The sequence below is a fragment of the Staurois parvus genome, unplaced genomic scaffold (genome assembly GCF_062004578.1).
Source record: "Staurois parvus isolate SC_StPar_1 unplaced genomic scaffold, SC_StPar_1.0 ptg000151l, whole genome shotgun sequence".
Taxonomy (NCBI): domain Eukaryota; kingdom Metazoa; phylum Chordata; class Amphibia; order Anura; family Ranidae; genus Staurois; species Staurois parvus.
This window is the reverse complement of record NW_028317947.1, coordinates 16296560-16316306: the sequence shown is the minus strand read 5'-3', so window position 1 is coordinate 16316306 and position 19747 is coordinate 16296560. Positions and strand designations below refer to the sequence as shown.

The 19747-nt window shown below is 42.7% G+C and overlaps 1 protein-coding gene across 2 annotated transcripts in view; it reads left to right on the top strand.

The window, feature by feature from the left end:
• Positions 1–1447: 1447 nt before the first annotated feature.
• Positions 1448–19747, top strand: part of RUNDC3A (RUN domain containing 3A) — a 28199-nt gene continuing 9899 nt past the window's right edge. The window contains exons 1-7 of one of the 2 annotated variants that reach the window (XM_089674512.1): positions 1448–1841; positions 7961–8076; positions 10088–10221; positions 12939–13024; positions 13770–13859; positions 16281–16361; positions 17954–18119. In XM_089674512.1, the coding sequence (XP_089530638.1) occupies positions 1735–1841; positions 7961–8076; positions 10088–10221; positions 12939–13024; positions 13770–13859; positions 16281–16361; positions 17954–18119 (780 nt within the window). In that variant the 5' untranslated portion in view covers positions 1448–1734. The remainder of the gene's footprint in view (positions 1842–7960; positions 8077–10087; positions 10222–12938; positions 13025–13769; positions 13860–16280; positions 16362–17953; positions 18120–19747) is intronic. The other variant, XM_089674511.1, reaches the window with a different exon arrangement.

Sequence of the window (19747 nt, the reverse complement as noted above, 5' to 3'; positions counted from 1 at the left end):
TCATATACGCTTTCTTTTATAACTCAATTCATATTCTCTAAACTGTGCCATGACCAGGGCCGGGACAAGGGATGCCAGCTGCCCCAGGTGTAGAAAAGCAAGCGAGCAAAGAACAGACACAGGGTGGTACACCCATTCTATGGCATGTACTAACAGTGGGGGAGGGGGGAACAATTCTAGAATCTTGCCCTGGGCACTGAACAACCCTGTCCCGGTAGTGGCCATAACTCATTGACAGGCTACTACCTCCATCCTCCCAGGCCTCCAGCCTGCTGTAGATCTCCTAAGCTCCCACAGTGCCTTCCAGCTCCATAGTACCACCCTATCTCCCATAGAGTCCCACAGCTCCCAGCCTCCACAGAGCCCACCAATCTCCCATAGCATCCCCTTGCATGCTTCAGAGCCTCCAGACCCACAGCAGCCTCCACTCTCACACTGACCATGCAAGACCCCCATCCCTCTTCAGAGACGTCCCCATCTTCCTCCAGAAATCTCATCCCCCATCCAGAAACTTTCAGAATTTCAATACATATCTATATATATATATATGTGTGTGTGTGTGCGTGTGCGTGTGCGTGCGTGCGTGTGTGTGTGTGTGTGTGTGTGTGTGTGTGTGTGTGTGTGTGTGTGTATAAAATTAAAAAAAAATATTTGTATAAAATTAAAAAAATATATTATTTGTATATATATTTTTTTTCCTGTTGGGGCATGCAAGATTTTGGAAGAATTAGTCTCCATATGGTTGTGAACCATGACTTTAAACTGCATGATGGTTAATGTAATAAGGCAACAGAAAGTATTATATATATATTTAAAAAAATATTATTTGTATATATTTTTTTTCTGTTGGGGCATGCAAGATTTTCAAAGAATTAGTCTCCGTATGGTTGTAAACCATGACTTTAAACTGCATGATGGTTAATTTTAATAAGGCAACAAAAAGTAAAATGAAGACACGTAAAGTGCAATATCTCCTGGCAACCAACCAAAGACAAATTCCTTGTACACACTTGGCCAATAAAGCTGATTGTGATTTAAATTCTCTGCAAGAAGAGTGAACTCTGATTTTCTATGACTCGCTGCATTTTGCTTATTGCCTTTAATTAAATTGTTTTACGTTTTATTTTATGAAATTTTTAATTTTAGACTTTTAATTGGAGAAATCTATGCAAAACATAATCTTAATTAAGAGAGATCTACATATCAAAGCTGGCTGTTTCAAGAAACAAAATGCATCTGTATAAATAATTCATCATTTGAGCTAAAACTGTCTGGTAGAAGAAGAGTCAATGAAGTGTGTGCAGGGATTCCATGTTGTACTCTGTTGCTGTCTAGATATAATTTGTATTCCCTGTAGCATCCTTTTGATTCTTGTGCCCATTGTAAGGTTTTTGTTTGTTCTGTCACATGACTCCATCACTAACCTGAGCTGTCTCACCCCCTCCCTCCATCCTTTCCACCCTCCTCCTCTATATTCCCTTCCATGCTCTTTCACAGGCTGGGTGACGTCACTTGGCTGTGTCTCAGCTTCAGCACCAGGGAGAGCGGCAGCTTCTCATATCCCATCCTTCCCATCCATCCATCTATCCATCCATCCGTCCTGATAGCCCATAGGAGGACTATCGGAGCCACAGGCCTGCAGGAGGAGGTGGGGAGGGGTCCTGGCTGCTGGAGAGGAGCCTGCAGGCCTGCTGGTGGAGGTAGGCAATCCTTTGTGGGATTTGAGCAGTTTTTATGGAACCAAGCTTCATCCAGTCGGCCATGGCTTTAGGCTTGCCATCTAAGAAGGCTTCTTCAAGGAACATTGCTGTGGAGAGGAAAAATTTGCTCACTGTCTGCAGGTGAGAAATGGGGAGGATTGTATGTCTTTGTAGGGAAGGATGGCTTGAAAGGTTTAATCTTTAGAAATACACAGATGGACAATAAGGTTTTCTCTGGGAAAGAGGTCTCTAGCACTCAAGAGGAACATATAATGGCCTTTGGAATAAATATAGAGGATGGTTTTCAGTGGGATGATACACAGCTGTAATTGGGTACCAGTGGTAGATTGTAAATGGGGTAATGCACAGCTGTAATTGGGTACCGGTGGTAGATTGTCAGTGGGTTAATACAACTGTAATTGGCTACCGGTAAAACTTGTAGCATTATTCAGTGGAGGGAAGGGCAATAAGGTTTTCTATGCGAAAGAGGTCCCCTGTGTTCAAGAGGAACATATAATGGCCTTTGGAATAAATGTAGAGGATGGTTGTCAATGGGGTAATACACATCTGTAATTGGGTACCGGTGGTAGACTGTAAATAGGGTAATACACAGCTGCAATTGGGTACCGGTGGTAGATTATCATTGGAGTAATACATAGCCATAATTGGCTACCGGTAAAACTTGTAGCCTTATTCGGCGGAGGAAAGGACAATAAGGTTTTATATGGGAAAGAGGTCCCCTGTGTTCAAGAGGAACATATAATGGCCTTTAGGATAAATATAGTTGTCAATGGGGTGACACACAGCTGTAATTGGGAACCAGTGATAGATTGTAAATGGGGTAATGCACAACTGTAATTGGGTACTGGTGGTAGATTGTCATTGGAGTAATACATAGCCATAATTGAGTACCGGTAAAACTTGTAGCCTTATTCAGTGGGGAAAAAGGCAATCGTATTTTCCACAGGAAAGAGAGAGAGATCTCTCTCCTTGGAGAAGAACCTAATATGGCCTATGGAATAAATGTGTTGGTAGAGTTTCGTTGGGGTAATACATAACTGTAACTGGGTCCCGGTAAAACTTGTAGCCATATTCAATGATGAGAAGGGCAGCCTGAATTAATTTTTTTAGGCATCCGACCCATGATTAGGTTGCTCTGGGTCCTTTGTACTGTGTAGAGCACCAGTCTTTGCACTGATTACTAAATAGGACTGAAAGGGTGATGGCAGGGGATGACACCAAGATTTTTATTGTAATTTGAAGACCTCAAAGACACTGAGGAACGTGGGTAGAAGAGGTTAACGGTATGTGATGATATGGATGGACCAACCAGGTAGCCTTGATAAGGGTGGAGGAGACCTAAAAGACACTGAGAAATGTGGGTAGAAGAGGTTAACAGTATGTGATGATATGGATGAACCAACCAGGTAATCAAGATAGGGATGGAGGATACTTAAATGTCAAAAAGGAATGGGTAAAAGAGGTTAATGGTATGTAATTCTATGGATGAAACAACCAGGTAGCCTTTCATAGGGGAGGAGGAGACCTAAAAGACACTGAGGAGCATGGGTAGAGGAGGTTACAGTATGTAATGCCATGGATTGAACAACCAAGTATCCTTGATAAGGGTTAGGAGGCCTAATAGACACCAAGGTGTAATGATCTAGATGAACCAACCAAGGAGACTTGATAGGGGTGAGGAGGCCTAATAGACACCAAGGTGTGATAATCTAGATGGACCAACCAGGGAGCCTTGATAGGGGTGAGAAGGCCTAATAGATACCAAGGTGTGATGATCTATATGGACCAACCAAGGAGACTTGATAGGGGTGAGGAGGCCTAATAGACACCAAGGTGTGATGATCTAGATGAACCAACCAAGGAGCCTTGATAGGGGCGAGGAGGCCTAATAGACACCAAGGTGTAATGATCTAGATGAACCAACCAAGGAGCCTTGATAGGGGCGAGGAGGCCTAATAGACACCAAGGTGTAATGATCTAGATGAACCAACCAAGGAGACTTGATAGGGGCGAGGAGGCCTAACAGACACCAAGGTGCGATGATCTAGATGGGCCAACCAGGGAGCTGTGATAGGGATGGAGGATTTCACTCTATAGGAATGCCAGTGATGATTGAATAGGAAATGACATCACAGCCATAATAGATGTAGTAATAGCTGTGTGATGTACATCAAAGTAGACCAAGGGTATTAAAGGACATGGGGGAGTTCCCAAGATGTGCCTATAGCTTCTACACTGCTACTGGTAGATCTGGATCTTCTTTATTATACATTTTATTTTGGCTTAAGTTCCAAACGTCCTTACAATTCACATGAGTGTTATAGACTATTTCTAAATTCTAGAATAATTTTAAAAGTCACACCGCAGGACTGCTCTTAATGCTCTCAAATCATCTTTGATTGGTTGGTTGTTGTGGGTTTAGTGCATTTCTCAACTGTATCTTTGTCCTGTTGAAAAGGCCTACATAAATTACATAAACCGTTCAAATTGAACCCTGCCTCCCTTCATTGTTGTACAACCTCCTCCCTGGTACTGAAATTATTTACTCTGATTTCACTGCACACTGTGAGCCTCCCACAGTTTGCATGAAATGCTGCAGCAAAGTTAGGGCCCTCCTAATTTCCTGGCTGGAGGATGTCCAGCATCAACTAGCCCTCTCCTTCCCAGCCTTACTGTTCTACCCCTTTCATTCATTGGATTTCAGTTCTTTCAATCATGGAGGCTCGGTGTTACCTGGGGAGATCTGCATACAAATCCAGCCTACTTAGGAACACCCACTCCTCCAGACTGACATTCACCCATCAAGGCATTTTGATATTTGCATATCACCCAAGAGCCACCCACTGCTGAGGGCTATTGAAAGGAGTACCAAGGCAGGGTGTTATGAGACTTTCAAAAAGCTATGTACAGCACACTGTTGGCCCCTCCCACCAGCCATGAGCTGCCTGAATTGCAGACCCAGTGGTGACATTGCATGGTCTAAAGATCAGGTCTTTTATTGTTGTATGTGTCCCTCTCTCTATGGGGGTTATTTATTAAACGGGAGCATGCAAAATCCGGTGCAGCTCTGCATAGAAACATATCAGCTTTCAGGTTTTATTGACAAAGCTTAATTGAACAAGCTGAAGTTAGAAGCTGATTGGCTACCATGCACAGCTGCACCAGTTTTAGTAATTTTTCCCCTATTTGTCATGTTTACTGTTCTTGCCAAGAGTTAAAGCAAAAGAAAATATCTAAATTTTGGGTTGCCACTAGGACAGGAACAGACGGGAAATGTTCCAATGGGGACACTAGTTCAGGTGACAACCAGAAATTGCCTCACTTTGGAGGGATTTCCTCTCTTCCTGTTTTGGTTTTGGGACAGGAAATTGAGGGAAATTTCCCCAATTGGACACAGATGGCAAAAACGTTTGACAGAATATATAACCCTCCCTTACTCTATCCAAAATGGAAACAAGGTTTTAGCTCTAATTTTAACCTTCAACCAGAAGCATCCTGTTGTTTCACAGCTATTGTGTCCCTACCATTGAGCATTGTTTGTGTATAATTAAGAAAAAAAAAGTGGGGCATGTAGGTCCAGCTATTATATTTCTGGTGAATGAAAGGCAGAATCTGGTTGGTGGGGCACTGCAAGAGTTAACGGTTCATTTAGTCTAGGGACTGTGAAAATAACTTTTACTTACCTGATCCTTGGTTCCTCCAGAAGACTGTTTCCCCCCCCCCATGCTCCAACGGCTGTCCCTTGGCATCCTCATGTCCAGCGTAGGGCTATGGCTCCTGCATCGGTCTTGATGATGACAGGACCTTTAAGATTGCTGGAGCATTGGGGAGAAGAAATTCTTGTTTGAGTTTTTAGTTCCGTTTTGAAGGCACTTTTGTATTGTGTGAAAGTTGTAACGGAACCGGACCCCGACTGCACTTGGGTATTTCCGTTAGACTACCACTTCCCCGTCCGAACACCGACCACAGACACCACAGCAGACCATACAAGACTAGAGAACAGCAGTCTTGAAGTAAACCAGGAAATTGAGTACTTTTTTTTAACACAGATACAAGATATATACATTCAAGGGAAACCCCCCCCCCCCCGCATAATGACACAAGGCGGGGCAATATACATTTAGTAACACATCAGCAGACAGTCCCATCAGTAGGGAGAGCTGCTGGAAACACCCCCCACCAAGCCAATACACAAACACATACATCCCATAATAGTTTGCTCCCAAGCAAGACATACAGTAGAACAATGGGATGCAACCACATGGTTTAATGCCATCAACCCCCCACCCCAATATTAGGACAGATCACCCTGTACCCCTAACAGGCACAGGGTGACTTACACATAATAGGGATATGGGGAGCTGAGACAGGGGTCTCCCCACCTCTCCAAAGTGAGCTGTGTTCCATGGGTCACTCACCCAAAGTGACTCCCGTCATAAAAGTGACATGGAAAATGTTAAATTACTCTTTTGAAGGAAACCCCTTCCGAGAAAATAAGTAAACTGCCATTGCTAAGCGCTCTATTAAAAATGGCCGTTATCCATGAATGTCATCCAAAGGTTTCAACATCTTGACCCAACTCCAAAAAACCTCATCCCACTGACAAGCCGGGTATTGGGAACCTGTGTCAGCACTGAAACTCCCTTTTGACATTTCAAAGTAGTGCTCAGTAGGAACAATCTACACCAATTTGACCCCTTTGCCCAAAATGGCTACTTATAGTGTATGTTGGCAATCCAATAGATTCATATACAGGGCCAGATTTATACTTGCTGCCCTCCTAGGCCAGTTATACTGCCTCCCTCCCAATCTATTGGATGGCATGTAAGTACGCTATTCTACCAAAGTGCACCCAGTCAGATGGCCCAGCATAAACCATCCAATGAGAGCACCAAACATCCAAGACTTCAAAATTTTTAAGGAAAAAATTGGTTCATAGCAAAAAAAAACCAACGCGTTTCAAGCACTAAACAGACTTCCCCTCATGAGGGGTGTAGTCTGGCTGCCGAAATGCATTGAATATTTTTCTATGAACTAAGTTTATCAAGAGCTTTGGACGTTTGGTGCTTTTATTGGATTGTAGATATGTGGAATTCTCAAGATTTTTTTTTGGGGGGGGATGTCCATGTTTTGTAGAGTGCTGGTAAGCTGGAGCTAGAGTGCCCAGTCATAATTTGACTGGCCCATTGAAATTTTTACATCCTGTGCTTTCTTTTTACTTGTAGATGGGCTCAGCAGGCAGGGTGACAGTCTATTTATTATAAACAGGCATGTGTTATGGACAGTACGCAACATTTGTGAGTGGCTTGTGTTACCCCCTTTACACCATAACCTATTAGGCAATGCAGATATCCAGCTCAAATCATTTATATTAGTGCCTAGTTAGACTCCAACAATAGCCGATCTACCTATTTAAGCCCAGCTTCTGCCATCTTCATTCAATTTTGCAGGATTTTTTAAAAGCCTCCTATAATCTCCACCAATGCAGCATTTGGAATGAAGGACGCGTGCACTAATTAGGCTGTGTTGCTTTCAATAATACTGTCAGTCTAACATGTAAACATGCTTACAGGAGTGAAAAGCACAGGTATGACCTCTATTTAGTTGTCCAATCACAGACTCTGGAAGCTGCTGTACCAAGTTGTACTACTTAAGCATGATGTAGACCAGGTGGTGTCAAACTGGTGGCCCTCCAGCTGTTGTGAAACTACAAGTACCATCATGCCTTTATCTTTTAGGAGTCATGCTTGTAACTGGCAATGCCTCATGGGACTTGTTTGGCAACAGCTGGAGGGCCACTAGTTTGACACCTGTGATGAAGACTGTCGAGGGCTCCAGGACATGGCTGTGCTGTCTTTTGGCAGTGAAAAGGGTGGATAGCAGGCGGCACAGTGGCTTAGTGGTTAGCAGCCCTGCCTTGCAGCACTGGGGTCCTTGGTTTGTATTCCGGTCAGTTTGCATGTTCTTACTGTGCTTAAGTGGGTGTCCTCCCGCACTCCAAAGAAAATCTGGTAGGTTAATTGTCTCCCGTCCATACATATTTGTATGTTGCAAGATAGTGACCTTAGATTGTAAGTGCCTTGATGGACAACTGTGTAAATTGTCAATGCTATATACGTAAATATCCATGATAATGTATATGTAGCCCTTGGATTAGTCATGTGTTCTAGATCTAGACTTTGTAGCTGTATATTCTATACATCTGACACATTAATTGCCGCTGCACATTCCCTTCCTAGGTTTTCAGTGAAGACTCTCCTGGAGAAATACACAGCGGAGCCTATTGATGATTCCTCAGAAGAGTTTGTGAATTTTGCTGCAATTTTGGAACACATTCTGAGTCATCGATTTAAGGGTGAGAGAGGCATGGGGAGGCGGGTTGTTATAGGAGATGATTTAAACGGTACCTCCATTCTAAAGAGTAAAAGTGATTGTATAATCTCTACTGTACACAGATACAAAGACAAGAGAGTGCACAACAGCCTAGTGTATGGTTATAAGACTATTTTATTGGAAAATAATAAAAACTCTAAAATACTCCCAAAAGTGACCTGCAAACATAGTATTAATCCATTCCATAAACTTGAATGGTGCGTAGCTTATGTGTTTCAAGGGCAGTACCCTCTTCATCAGAGCTGGTTCACCCTCCGTTCTCTGCTTCAGCCTTTGGTCTAAGGATCTCCCCTCTCTGAAGTTGTCAGCAAGGCCTATACATTGCAGAGTTCCTTGAGGTCAATTTCTTCCTCCAACTGATGGGATCAAAGGAGGAGCACTACTTAAGACTGTCTCTAAAGACTCAGACTTGAGGTTCCCATCCGCCTGTAGCTTTCATGTATCTCTATGATGTGTATTTGGATGAAGGTTGTAGACTGTGAACCAGTAATTTACAGAAATGTATGTCAGTAGTCCCATTGATTTCATGCCAAAGTTTGTACTACTGATGGTGTGTACAGTCATGCTGTAGGTCAATGTGTACCTGCTCAAAAGTATCCCCTCTGTTGTAGTCAAGTAAGCTCAGGATGGATTGTGATTGGTTGCTCTTGGCATCTTAAAGTGAACCCATGCTTTAATCATGCAGGCCAGGAGTCCTAAAATGCGTATCTTACACAGGGCTGTAGACTTTTTTTTTTCCAAATGACTGCACTGGTGCTTGGCAATTGGCTCAGCGCTCACTTGGAGTGAATCCCATGCTATTCCATACCTAGAAATTCTAAGTAAATTCTTCAAAGAACACCCTGCAACAACCAGATTCTGAGGAGCGTACTAATTTTGCAGTATAACATGTATTCTCCCTCTAATTCATTCCCAGTTCAGTCCAGTCCCCAGCTCCCTCAACATTTCAAACCTTGATGGAGGCTCTTTCTGATCCCTGAAAAGCATTAGACTGTTATCCTGGAACAGACGTTATATTTGGGCTCTTGTTTTGGAGTGTGGCTCTCCAATTGTGTTTCTTCAGTCCATTAGAAGGTTCTCACATGGGTGCTTGGGATGGATCTCCTTCCAGTCCACCACTATTTTTGTTCTGTCCCGTAGATCTCCTAGAAGCCACATTAGGAGTACTTTTTATTTTTGTAGGTTCATGCCCTAAAACGCTTTGGAACCATCACGTTTCTCTTCATTAGGCTAAGTGACATAAATGGTTTTATTGTAAAAAGATTGAGGTATGCTAGCAACATATTTTCTGTGGCACCATCCACCAGTTGCTCCAGCACTCTTTTCTGGACAGATTTCGGTCTGGTGGGCAATAGAGATCTTTTCGACCCTAAAGCCTCATTCAGATGTGCGAAATGAGCCATGGTCAGGGGCGGACTGACAACTCATGGGGCCCCCGGGCAATAGGGGATCATGGGGCCCCTGTGTCCTTGCCCAAACTCAAAAAAGCCTATGAAAAAGGTACCAGGGGCATCTCACGGGGCCCCCTACTGACCCTGGGCCCTCGGGCAGTGCCTGACTTTCCAAATGGTCAGTCCACCCCTGGCCATGGTGCTGCAAGTATACTGCAGATACTTGTATCCAGCATCCCAAGTGGTCGTTCAGCGGTGGCTGCTCAGCCTATACAATTCAATGACTGACTAAATGGATGGGGCTCTCCATGGCTGTAAGCATCTATCCGTACGTCCAGCACTTATCTGCAATTAAGGACAGATGTCCAGCCGTGGACACAGAAAGATTGCATCCATGGCCTAACTTCTGTCCTTAACAGCCAGATGTGCAGATACCTGCTCACAGTCACATAGGGCTCCAGCCTGTCATTGATTTTTACAGGTTGAACAGCCGCCTCTGGTTAGAACACCAATTTTGGGATGTGTGAATAAGGCCTAAGTCTCCTACACCTATGAAACTAACCTTTCTTTTGTTGCCCTTAGGTCATGTCAGCTGGTTTAGCACAGATGGCCAGAGAGGATTCTGGGACTATATCCGTATCGCTTGCAGCAAAGTTCCCAACAACTGTATCAGCAGCATTGAGAACATGGAGAACATTGGCACAGCTAGAGCAAAGGTGGTTTTTCTAGGTGGTTCTAAATCTTGCATGTTTTGTCATACCTTTGTTATTGATTGACGTCCTGTTCTGTTATTCTGTAGTTTAGATACAGTATGTAACATGTTCAGTTATGATCATCTTTATTAAATTATTTTAAAAAAAAAACAAGAATGATGAAGACCTGCTGCTTGTACATTTTCAAAGTCCTGAGTCATAGCAAGGCTGCATACATTTATATAAAGGGATGACGCAGCACATTTTGTCAACTAATTGATGCATGAAAGTCAATTAATGAATATTAAAGGAAACCTGTATTGAGAAAAATATGAAGTCTGCCATTGCTGAAAATGCTACTAGCATGGCTGTTTCAGGCCTCATTACTTTGAGTTATTGATCCAAAACAAGCATGCAGTCTCAGAGCTCCTAATCTGCATATTGTTCCAGATCCAGTGCTCAGAAAGTGACATTTTTCAAAGGAGTGTCCAGCCCACATATTATCGCAGTACAGGTCTCCATTAAAAAGATGGTGGATAGGAATAGGCAATGTGCGGTAACATATGAGGAAGACAAATGTAATCGCTTTCCAAATACAAATGTATGACAAAAAAAACTAAATTAAATGTAGAGCATTGCTTCTGAGCTTGGTCATCTCTGGCTCATTTAATTTCTATTGAAGCTTAATAGATAATGAAGTACCCAAAAATGGTTCAGCAGGATGTTCAGATGTGATAAAATCTCCTTTTCTTTAGGTAACCAACTACTCAGTCATTGTGTCCCGATCTGCCAATAATCAATATACATCCACTTCAATACCATTGTCCTACAAGGATCTTTTCTAAAGCCTTGAAGTAGAGTAAAATTTCAGCTATTCTGTTCAGAAAAGACCCTGCAACAAGAAGCTGCTGAGAAGCGTACACAATTACACTATAACATTTATTCCTCCTTCTTCATTCCCAGTCCAGTCCAATCCCCAGCTCCATCAACATTTCAAACCCTGATGGAGGCATTTTCTCATCTGAAAGTCATGGAACAGACTTTATATTTGGATCCTCACTTTGAATGTGGCTCCCCATTCTTGTTTTTTGAGTCGATTGGTCCACTGGAGGGTCTCACTTGGGTGTTTGGGACAGATACCCTTCCAGTTCACCACTTTTTTCTTTCTTTTTTTTTTTTTTTTGTGTGCCCTAAGTTTCCTAGAAGCCACATTGAAACTACTTGTATTTCTCTATGTTCAGCATGTCAAACTTTTTTCTAAAGCCCTGAAGAAGAATGAATATGATATGATATGCATTGGCTTTCTATGCCAACCAAATTATTTAATCACACCTGAACACCCCACTGAACCATTTCTTTGGTGCTCTGTTGTCTTTCGTACTTTGATTTCCAAGGTCTTTTAGTGGTTATCTTGGTTAATCTATCACAAGACCAACAATTTTTAAAACATCCAGCAGTCTGAGAAATCCAGCATGACTTCCAACCCCGCCAATAATTTCATGTCTATGGTCTGTAGATCTAAATTATCTGTATATGTTGATTGGATGATGTATCCAATGTATTGACCTCTGGGTAAAGGTATAAAGTTTTGTAGCCCTACAAGTAAAGTTTGCTCACTTATAGCTGAATGGGTTAAATGAGAGAAAATTATAGATTACCCATACACTCTAAACAATGTAGATGGAGGAATCCTCTACCCCTCGCTGTTGTATTCTGACAGCCGGCATCTGTGATACTGGCATCCCGTCCACATAACCAAACAGACGCCTTCAGCTGATTGACTGCAGTCACTTTTCGGACAACTTTTTTTTTCCACCTAGTTCCTTGATTTTCTCAAACAAGTTCTTGGCGTCAGCAGGGCCACTCATGGCACAGATTTCAGCCAATTCACAGGAATCAGTCGAAGTTTAAGCCATGTTTAGGGATAGCCATTGAAAACACCAGCTTTACAGGAGGCTCATTCAATTCAAACCTCACTTGTGATGAGTGGGCATAGTGGGGTTTATTTACTAAAGCTGAAGAGTGCAAAATCGGGCTCACTTCTGCATAGAAACCAATCGGCTTCCAGGTTTTATTGCCAAAAGCTGAATGGTTTCTACGCGGAAGTGAGCCTGATTTTGCACATTGATTTAGTAAATAAACCCCAGTGTATCAATCTTTGATGGGTCCTGATGCTGGCTACCTGCCTTACTCATTGAGTTATCTTTAAAAGATACACTGAACTATGGCAGCTGTGCCAAAAAATGCAAGCAGAGGGCAAGGACTTGTCATCAATATTGCATGCAGTCTCTCTGATGCTGATCTTTTCCCTATTGCTAAATTACCATGCCTTGTTCTGTGCAGTGTCTGTGTGGAGGCAGCCATCTTGATAGAGGCAGGTCTTTGCTTCCTCATATCAAAGCCTCCAGCAAGGAAAACAATCATCAACTCAGTAGTGATATCACCATATCTCCTGAGACTAGCAGTCAGAGGCAGCAGTGCCTTCAATCTCATATTGCAGACATACAGCTATGAGGCAGTGATCCTCTTCACATACCAGGAATAGAACTGATTTAAGGAGAAAATGATGACAAAAATAGTTGTAACTTAGCAGTACCCTGAAAAAAAAAAATCTGTATTTCTAAATATTCCCTAATAACATAGTGAGTCTTCACATTTCGAGTTAATTTCTACTTTGATGTCACATTACCAACAGCACTGTAGTCAGGTACACAGTGTGGTCATTTATGCTATTGTTGTAGGGTCGGGCCTGGATACGTCTTGCGCTGATGGAGAAACGACTTTCAGAATACATTGTAACTGCACTAAGAGACACCAGAACCACCAGGTGAGACAATATGTGTTACCTTACAGGGACTGCTGTATCAACATGTTCCTAAAAGGGCCATGTCTGACTAGTAACTTTGTATCTGAGATTTTTTTAGCAGCTTTATCTGATGACTTGTAGCTGGCTATAGAGTTTTCTTTTGGCTAACTACAATTTCTATTTAGGTAGCTACAAATAGATGGCATGCCATGGCCATCAAAAGTTGCTTTGGGGAACATGATTAGCTAGAAAAGACAGCTAGTTCCAAAAGCTGCATAGAGTCAATCTCTCTGTATTTGAGCTTAGAACAGTGTTTCTCAGTTGAGATGCCATCTGGGTTCCCCCTAGGACGTAGTTTGCCCTGGACCAGCGTCATGAGTTGCCATGGCGTGAGTGGGCTGGTTGCCAGCACCATAACAGCCAAAGATGCTCTAGGACAGGATGCATGGCATTATTCTATCTATTACAAATCTATACAGTTCTTCATAAAAACATTTTGATATAGAAGGTTCATCATCAAGTTTTTGTTAGATGGGACTACTTTTTGAAAAATGAGAGATTTAAGAAAGCTTGAACAGAGCTGTAATGTAACCAAAAAGCATTTATAGGTTTTATGTCCCTCCTGTATAATTACCAATGTTGATGACCACAAATTTGGCCATATGCCCCATTGGTGTGAAACAAACAAAAGCGTTGTGGAAGTAGAGCTAAATTTGTATTTTGTCGCCTTGAGAAGATGACACTGCCACCATTTTTTCCTTTTTAGGAGGTTTTATGACGATGGTGCTATTTTACTGCGAGAAGAGTCCTCTGTCCTCACTGGGATGTTGATAGGCCTCAGTGCCATCGATTTCAGGTAGGATCCATGAGAGACCTTATGTAATGACCTTTATCCAATCCAGTCTTCATAACATTCATTCTAAATGAGGTACACTATAATGTGCTGATGTCAGAAAAAAAACTTGTGTCTTGAAAAAAGGTCTTCAATCCTCTTGTGTTAAAAACCGTTTCCACAAATGTTTTTACTGTGAACTTGGAGATAGTGGAAAATTGTCATGTCCTGTCTACTAAAGAATGTTTGTCCACAACTTTTGTTATAAATCCTGAGGTTCTTTCTTGAAATCCTATCTCAATTTTCTGTAATTTTGTGTTCATTTTTATGTGGATATACACTATATTGTCAAAAGTATTGGGACACCCCTCCAAATCATTTTGGATTCAGGTGTTCCAATCACTTCCATGGCCACAGGTGTATAAGATCAAGCACCTAGGCATGCAGATTGCTTCTACAAACATTTGTGAAAGAATGGGTTGCTCTCAGGAGCTCAGTGAATTTAAGGGTAGTACTGTGATAGGTTGCCACCATTGCATAAGTCCATTCGTGAAATTTCCTGGCTACTAAATATTTCACGGTCAACTGTTAGTTTTATTACAAAGTGGAAGCAGCTGGGAACAACAGCAACTCAGCCATGAAGTGGTAGGCCACGTAAAATCACAGAGTGGGGTCAGTGCATGCTGAAGCGCACAGCGAGCAGACGTCGCTGTCAGCAGAGTCAATAGCTAAAGACCTCAAAACTTCATATGGCCTTCAGATTAGCACAACAACAGTGCGTAGAGATCTTCATGGAATGGGTTTCCATGGCCGAGCAGCTGCATCCAAGCCTTACATCACACAGTGCAATGCATACCGCCACTGGACTCTAGAGCAGTGGAGAAGTGTTCTCTGGAGTGATAAATCATGCTTCTCTGTCTAACAATCCGATGGACGTGTCTGGGTTTGGCGGTTGCCAGGAGAACCGTACTTGCCTGACTGTATTGTGCCAATTGTAAGGTTTGGTGGAGGGGGGATTATCATGTGGGGTTGTCTTTTCAGGGGTTGGGCTTGGCCTCTTCGTTCCAGTGAAGGGAACCCTTAAAGCGTCAGCATACCAAGACATTTTGGACAATTTCATGCTCCCAACTTTGTGTGAAGAGTTTGGGGATGGCCCTTTCCTGTTCCAACATGACTGCGCACCATTGCACAAACAAAGGTCCATAAAGACGTGGATGAGCAAGTTTGGGGTGGAGGAACTTGACTGGTCTGCACGCGGAGACTGCGAGCCAGTTCTTCTTGTCCATTATTAGTGCCTGACCTCACAAATGTGCTTCTGAAAGAATGGTCAAACATTCCCATAGACACCCTCCTAAACCTTGTGGACAGCCTTACCAGAAACATTTAAGCTGTTATAGCTGCAAAGGGCGGGCCAACTCAATATTGAACCCTACGGACTAAGACGCCATTAAAGTTCGTGTGTGTGTGTGTGTAAAGGCAGGCAGGCCGACCAATACTTTTTGGCAATAAAGTGTAAGCTTCTGGTAGCATATCTCTGACTTTATCTGAAGGTAGAATTCACCTGTCCTGTAGATCATGACAACCAACAATATTCACGCTTAATATACACCTTTCATCTGATTTGTACATTAACCCTTACAGTGCACTTGACTAATATAAATCAAATGGATTGTTTAGGTAGGCCCTCACATTACATAGTGGTTGTAAAACTTTTAGGCAGCCAATTTGCAACCATGGGTCTGCAGAACCCCAGGGTTCCTCCAAAGGTTGCTAGGGGTCAGGTATGGCTGACTGACCTCCTATTTAATGGTGACTGGACAGTTCTGTGTCCAATGTCACTGGGCAGAACCAGCTTGCATGAACCCAATGATCTTTTTAGCTGTCTGTAAGGGTGGCATTCTGACCACCACTGTAAGAAAGGCATTCTTCTCATTGCAGGAACATTTTTTTTCATGCTGACCACCAATGAATTGGTTTTAATAAGGGTTCCCCAAGACCTAAAAATGTATTTCAAGGGTTCCTCTGGGGTAAAAGGTTAAGAGAAGCAGCATAAAGGAAAATAGGAATATAAAGGAAATTATACTTTACAATTAGATTGTAAGGTATACAGCCAAGCTTCACCTTACAGTGGAGGAACAATGAGAAGGATCTGCCTGTGCTATACTTCTTCACTCAGAAAATTTGGCAGCATACCCAAAAGCAACCTGGAAGATTATGCCAGTTATTTTATTACCTGCCCTGTCAGCATCAAATGGAAAAGCTGATTGCAATGAGTAGCATTACACATACACCATAGATGCATACCAACAAAGGGACAAATAATGCAAAATGTGAAGAAATGTTGAAATCAATATTTTTGGGAGAAGTCGAATTACCAGTGACCATGTTGCCAGTAGCAGACTTTTCCAGTTCTGTCTGACACCCTCTTATTTGGTCTTCTTCCAGCTTTTGCCTAAAAGGGGAAGGAATTGATGGCAAAACTCCAGCAGTGATAGACTATACTCCATACTTGAAGTTTACACAAAGGTGAGTACAAATTAAAAAAAAATAACTCCATTTATATATGAGAATAATAAAGGTGGCCTAGTGTGTCATAATACCTTTTCTTAGAGTATTTAGCCTGGATATCAGGTGGGTCTGGAACAAGGGGTAGACAGAAGAGGCAACACCTTGGGTGTTTCGGCAAGAAGGAGGGAGCAGGAAACACAAAAAGGGCATAACCTGAATGTGACTGACGCAATCCACAGCTTATTGGGATGAGGGGGAAGGGATGTATGTTGGCCTTCTCACCCTGGGTTCCAAAGGACCTTGTCCCAACACAAAATCCGGAGTTTGGTGGGAGTTTTATGTAGTTTGTACACAAATATAAAGGAGTCTAGAGGAGGAAAACCCATTTATTTCATTCAAATAACATATCTTTGTCATTTGGGCACCTGAAGACATTTTCCAAGCAGTGTAGAGGTTATTTTTTTGTCCAAGCCTGCCACTTTGTCTGCCTGGAGGCAGTAGGGGCAGATCCACTGCTAAAGGTTTTGTATGCAACCAAGCTTCACTTTACAGTAGAGGAACAATGAGAAGGATCTGCCTGGGATACACTTCTTCACTCAGAGAATTTGGCAGCATACCCAAAAGCAACCTGGAAAGATACCATTTTATTTTTTATTACCTGCCCTGTCAACTTCAAATGCAAAAGCTGGTTGCAATTAGTAGCATTACACATACACCATAGATGCATGTTGGCCTTCTCACCCTGGGTTCCGAAGGACCTTGTCCCAGTACAAAATCCGGAGTTGGATGGGAGTTTTATGTAGTTTTTACACAAATATAAAGGAGTCTAGAGGAGGAAAACCAATTTATTTCGTTCAAATAACATATCTTTGTCATTTGGGCACCTGAAGACATTTTCCAAGCAGTGTAGAGGTTACTTTTTTTGTCCAAGACTGACCACTTTTCCTGGAGGCAGTAGGGGCAGATTCACTGCTCAAGGTTTTCTATGCAACCATTTCCTTTCATTTTTACCAGCATAATGGTCCTCCGACAATCTCTTACTGTTCCTATCAGAATTAGTTGTTGACTTTGTTTCAATATTTTTATAGAGTTTTTCAAGGATAAACAGGGAAAAACAGTGAAAAGAGATAAGGTTCAATCATACATTACAGTAGAGAAATATGGTCGATCAATTTGTTGTAGATCCGCCCTCTGGACAGATGGGGTATTGGTCTTGTTTAGCAATATCATCAGAGGTATTCGTGTGCCTTTGAAGGGCCTTGGTGAGGAGTTAGGGGAATTAGGGGGGAATGTTGGTGGAGAGGTGGGGGAGGGTAGGATTGGGGAGGGATAGTTGTTGACTTTAATGGGGCACCATCAGTAGTCGGATGTTTTTAATGTGACCGGCTGCTATTTGCACTAGCTCTACTCTTGTTTCAGCACTAGATTTTTTTTTTTCTTCTCAGTTCCACCTCGGTGAGTGCAGAGAGGGGAAGAGATTGCAGGAGGAACTTCACATCACCAGCTTTAAATATTTTAATTTAAATCAGTTATACTGGTTGTTGGACCTTTTCATTAAGTGTGCAATGAATATTCCAGTTGTTTACTATAACCAACATTTCTCTGACCAGTTATGATTACCTAAGTGAAGAAGAAGACAGAGAAAGTGTAGGTGGCAGCAGCAGTGAGGACAGCTCTCCCGAACACCCCTACTTACCGCTGCTAACGGACGAGGAGACCTGGTACAGCAAGTGGCGTAAGATGGAACAGAAGTTCCGTATTGTCTATGCACAAAAGGTAGGTGGAATCATTCATGTTAACGAGATATCATAAAATACATATTATGTATTTCCTTTTTAATGTGCAAGTGATCAACAAAAAATATTAAAAACAAGGGGGGTTATTCCTCATTTTGATATATTAGGTGGAACCATGTAACTTTCTTCATATCCTTTTCATTAACCCTACTGTGATGGCAGTCACTTTGGGTTGGGGGCCCATGGAACACAGCTCACTTTGGAGAGGTGGGGAGACCCCTGTCTCAGCTCCCCATATCCCTCTTATGTTTAAGTCACCCTGTGCCTGTTAGGGGTACAGGGTGATCTATCCTAATATTGTGTAGACATGTCTAGGAGATAGGTGGGGTTGAGGGGTTGTGGATTGTTTGGTGTTATGTGGTTGCATCCCATTGTTCTATTGTTTGTCTTGCTTGGGAACAAACTATTATGGGATGTATGTGTTTATGTGTATTAGCTTAGTGTCGGGTTTTCTCCAGCAGCCCTCCCTCCTGATGGGACTGTCTGCTGGGGTGCAGTTTGAATACCTGTGTGTCTCTTGTTACTAAATGTAGATTGCCCCACCCTGTGACATTATGCAGGGAGGGGGGATTTGTCCCTTGAGTGTCTATATCTTGTATCTGTGTTCGAACACTGACCACAGACTTGAAGTAATCCAGAAAGTAGACAAGTTTATTTGGACGGGGAAGCAGTATTCTAACGGAAGTACTCAGCGCAGGCTGGGATGGTTCCGTTACACCTACCTCCAGAATCTAGTACATATTGAAGATCCAGTACTAATACTATCATTTATTCCAAAGGGTATGCAGCTGTTTCGATTTTTTGATATGTATTAGTTCTAGATATGGAACACGTGCCTCTATTATCAGTGGTGTATTTAGGTTTTGTGCTGCCCTAGGCAACACAAAAATTGGCTGCCCCCACGGACACCGACCAACACAACCCCCCCTTCCCCCTCCCGCGGAGAGAGCCTGATATTGACCAACAACACTCCTGCCCCCAACTGGGAGCCTTCCACAACCCCCCCACCCCCCATGGCGATAGAGAGACACTCATCTTCACACCTCCGGACATTCCCGGGAACATGAGCCAGGCTCTACATACACCTTCAAGCAGACCGCAGCCTCTCTTGAATCCAACCTGGTTCCCATGGCATGTCCCTTCATTCACCCCTTCTTCTGGGGGCAGGTGCTGCCCCCCTGAAAAATGCCGCCCTAGGCAAGTGCCTTGTGGTAAATACGCCCCTGTCTATTATGTTGATCTTGGAGGCAAACCCTACTAGGACAGATAGGAAGGAACTTAAAAGCCTATCCTGCCCTCAGCTAATAATGGAATCTTCTACTCCTCCTACCACTCTATCCCCCACAGTTACTACCTTTTGTACCACTAGCCCCTCCCCTGTAAGCTCCCAGGATCAGACCCTCCTAACCCTCTTGTATTGAACTGTATTGTTGCTGTATTGTCTCCCGTTATATTGGAAAGCGCTGAGCAAACTGCTGGCACTATATAAATCCTGTATAATAATAATAATATACCTGTATTTTAGAGCTATGCAATACCTGATTTCAATACTTCACTGTCCCCTGCAGAAAGTCACTTCTGTCATTAGATGACCCTGCCTTTCTCAAT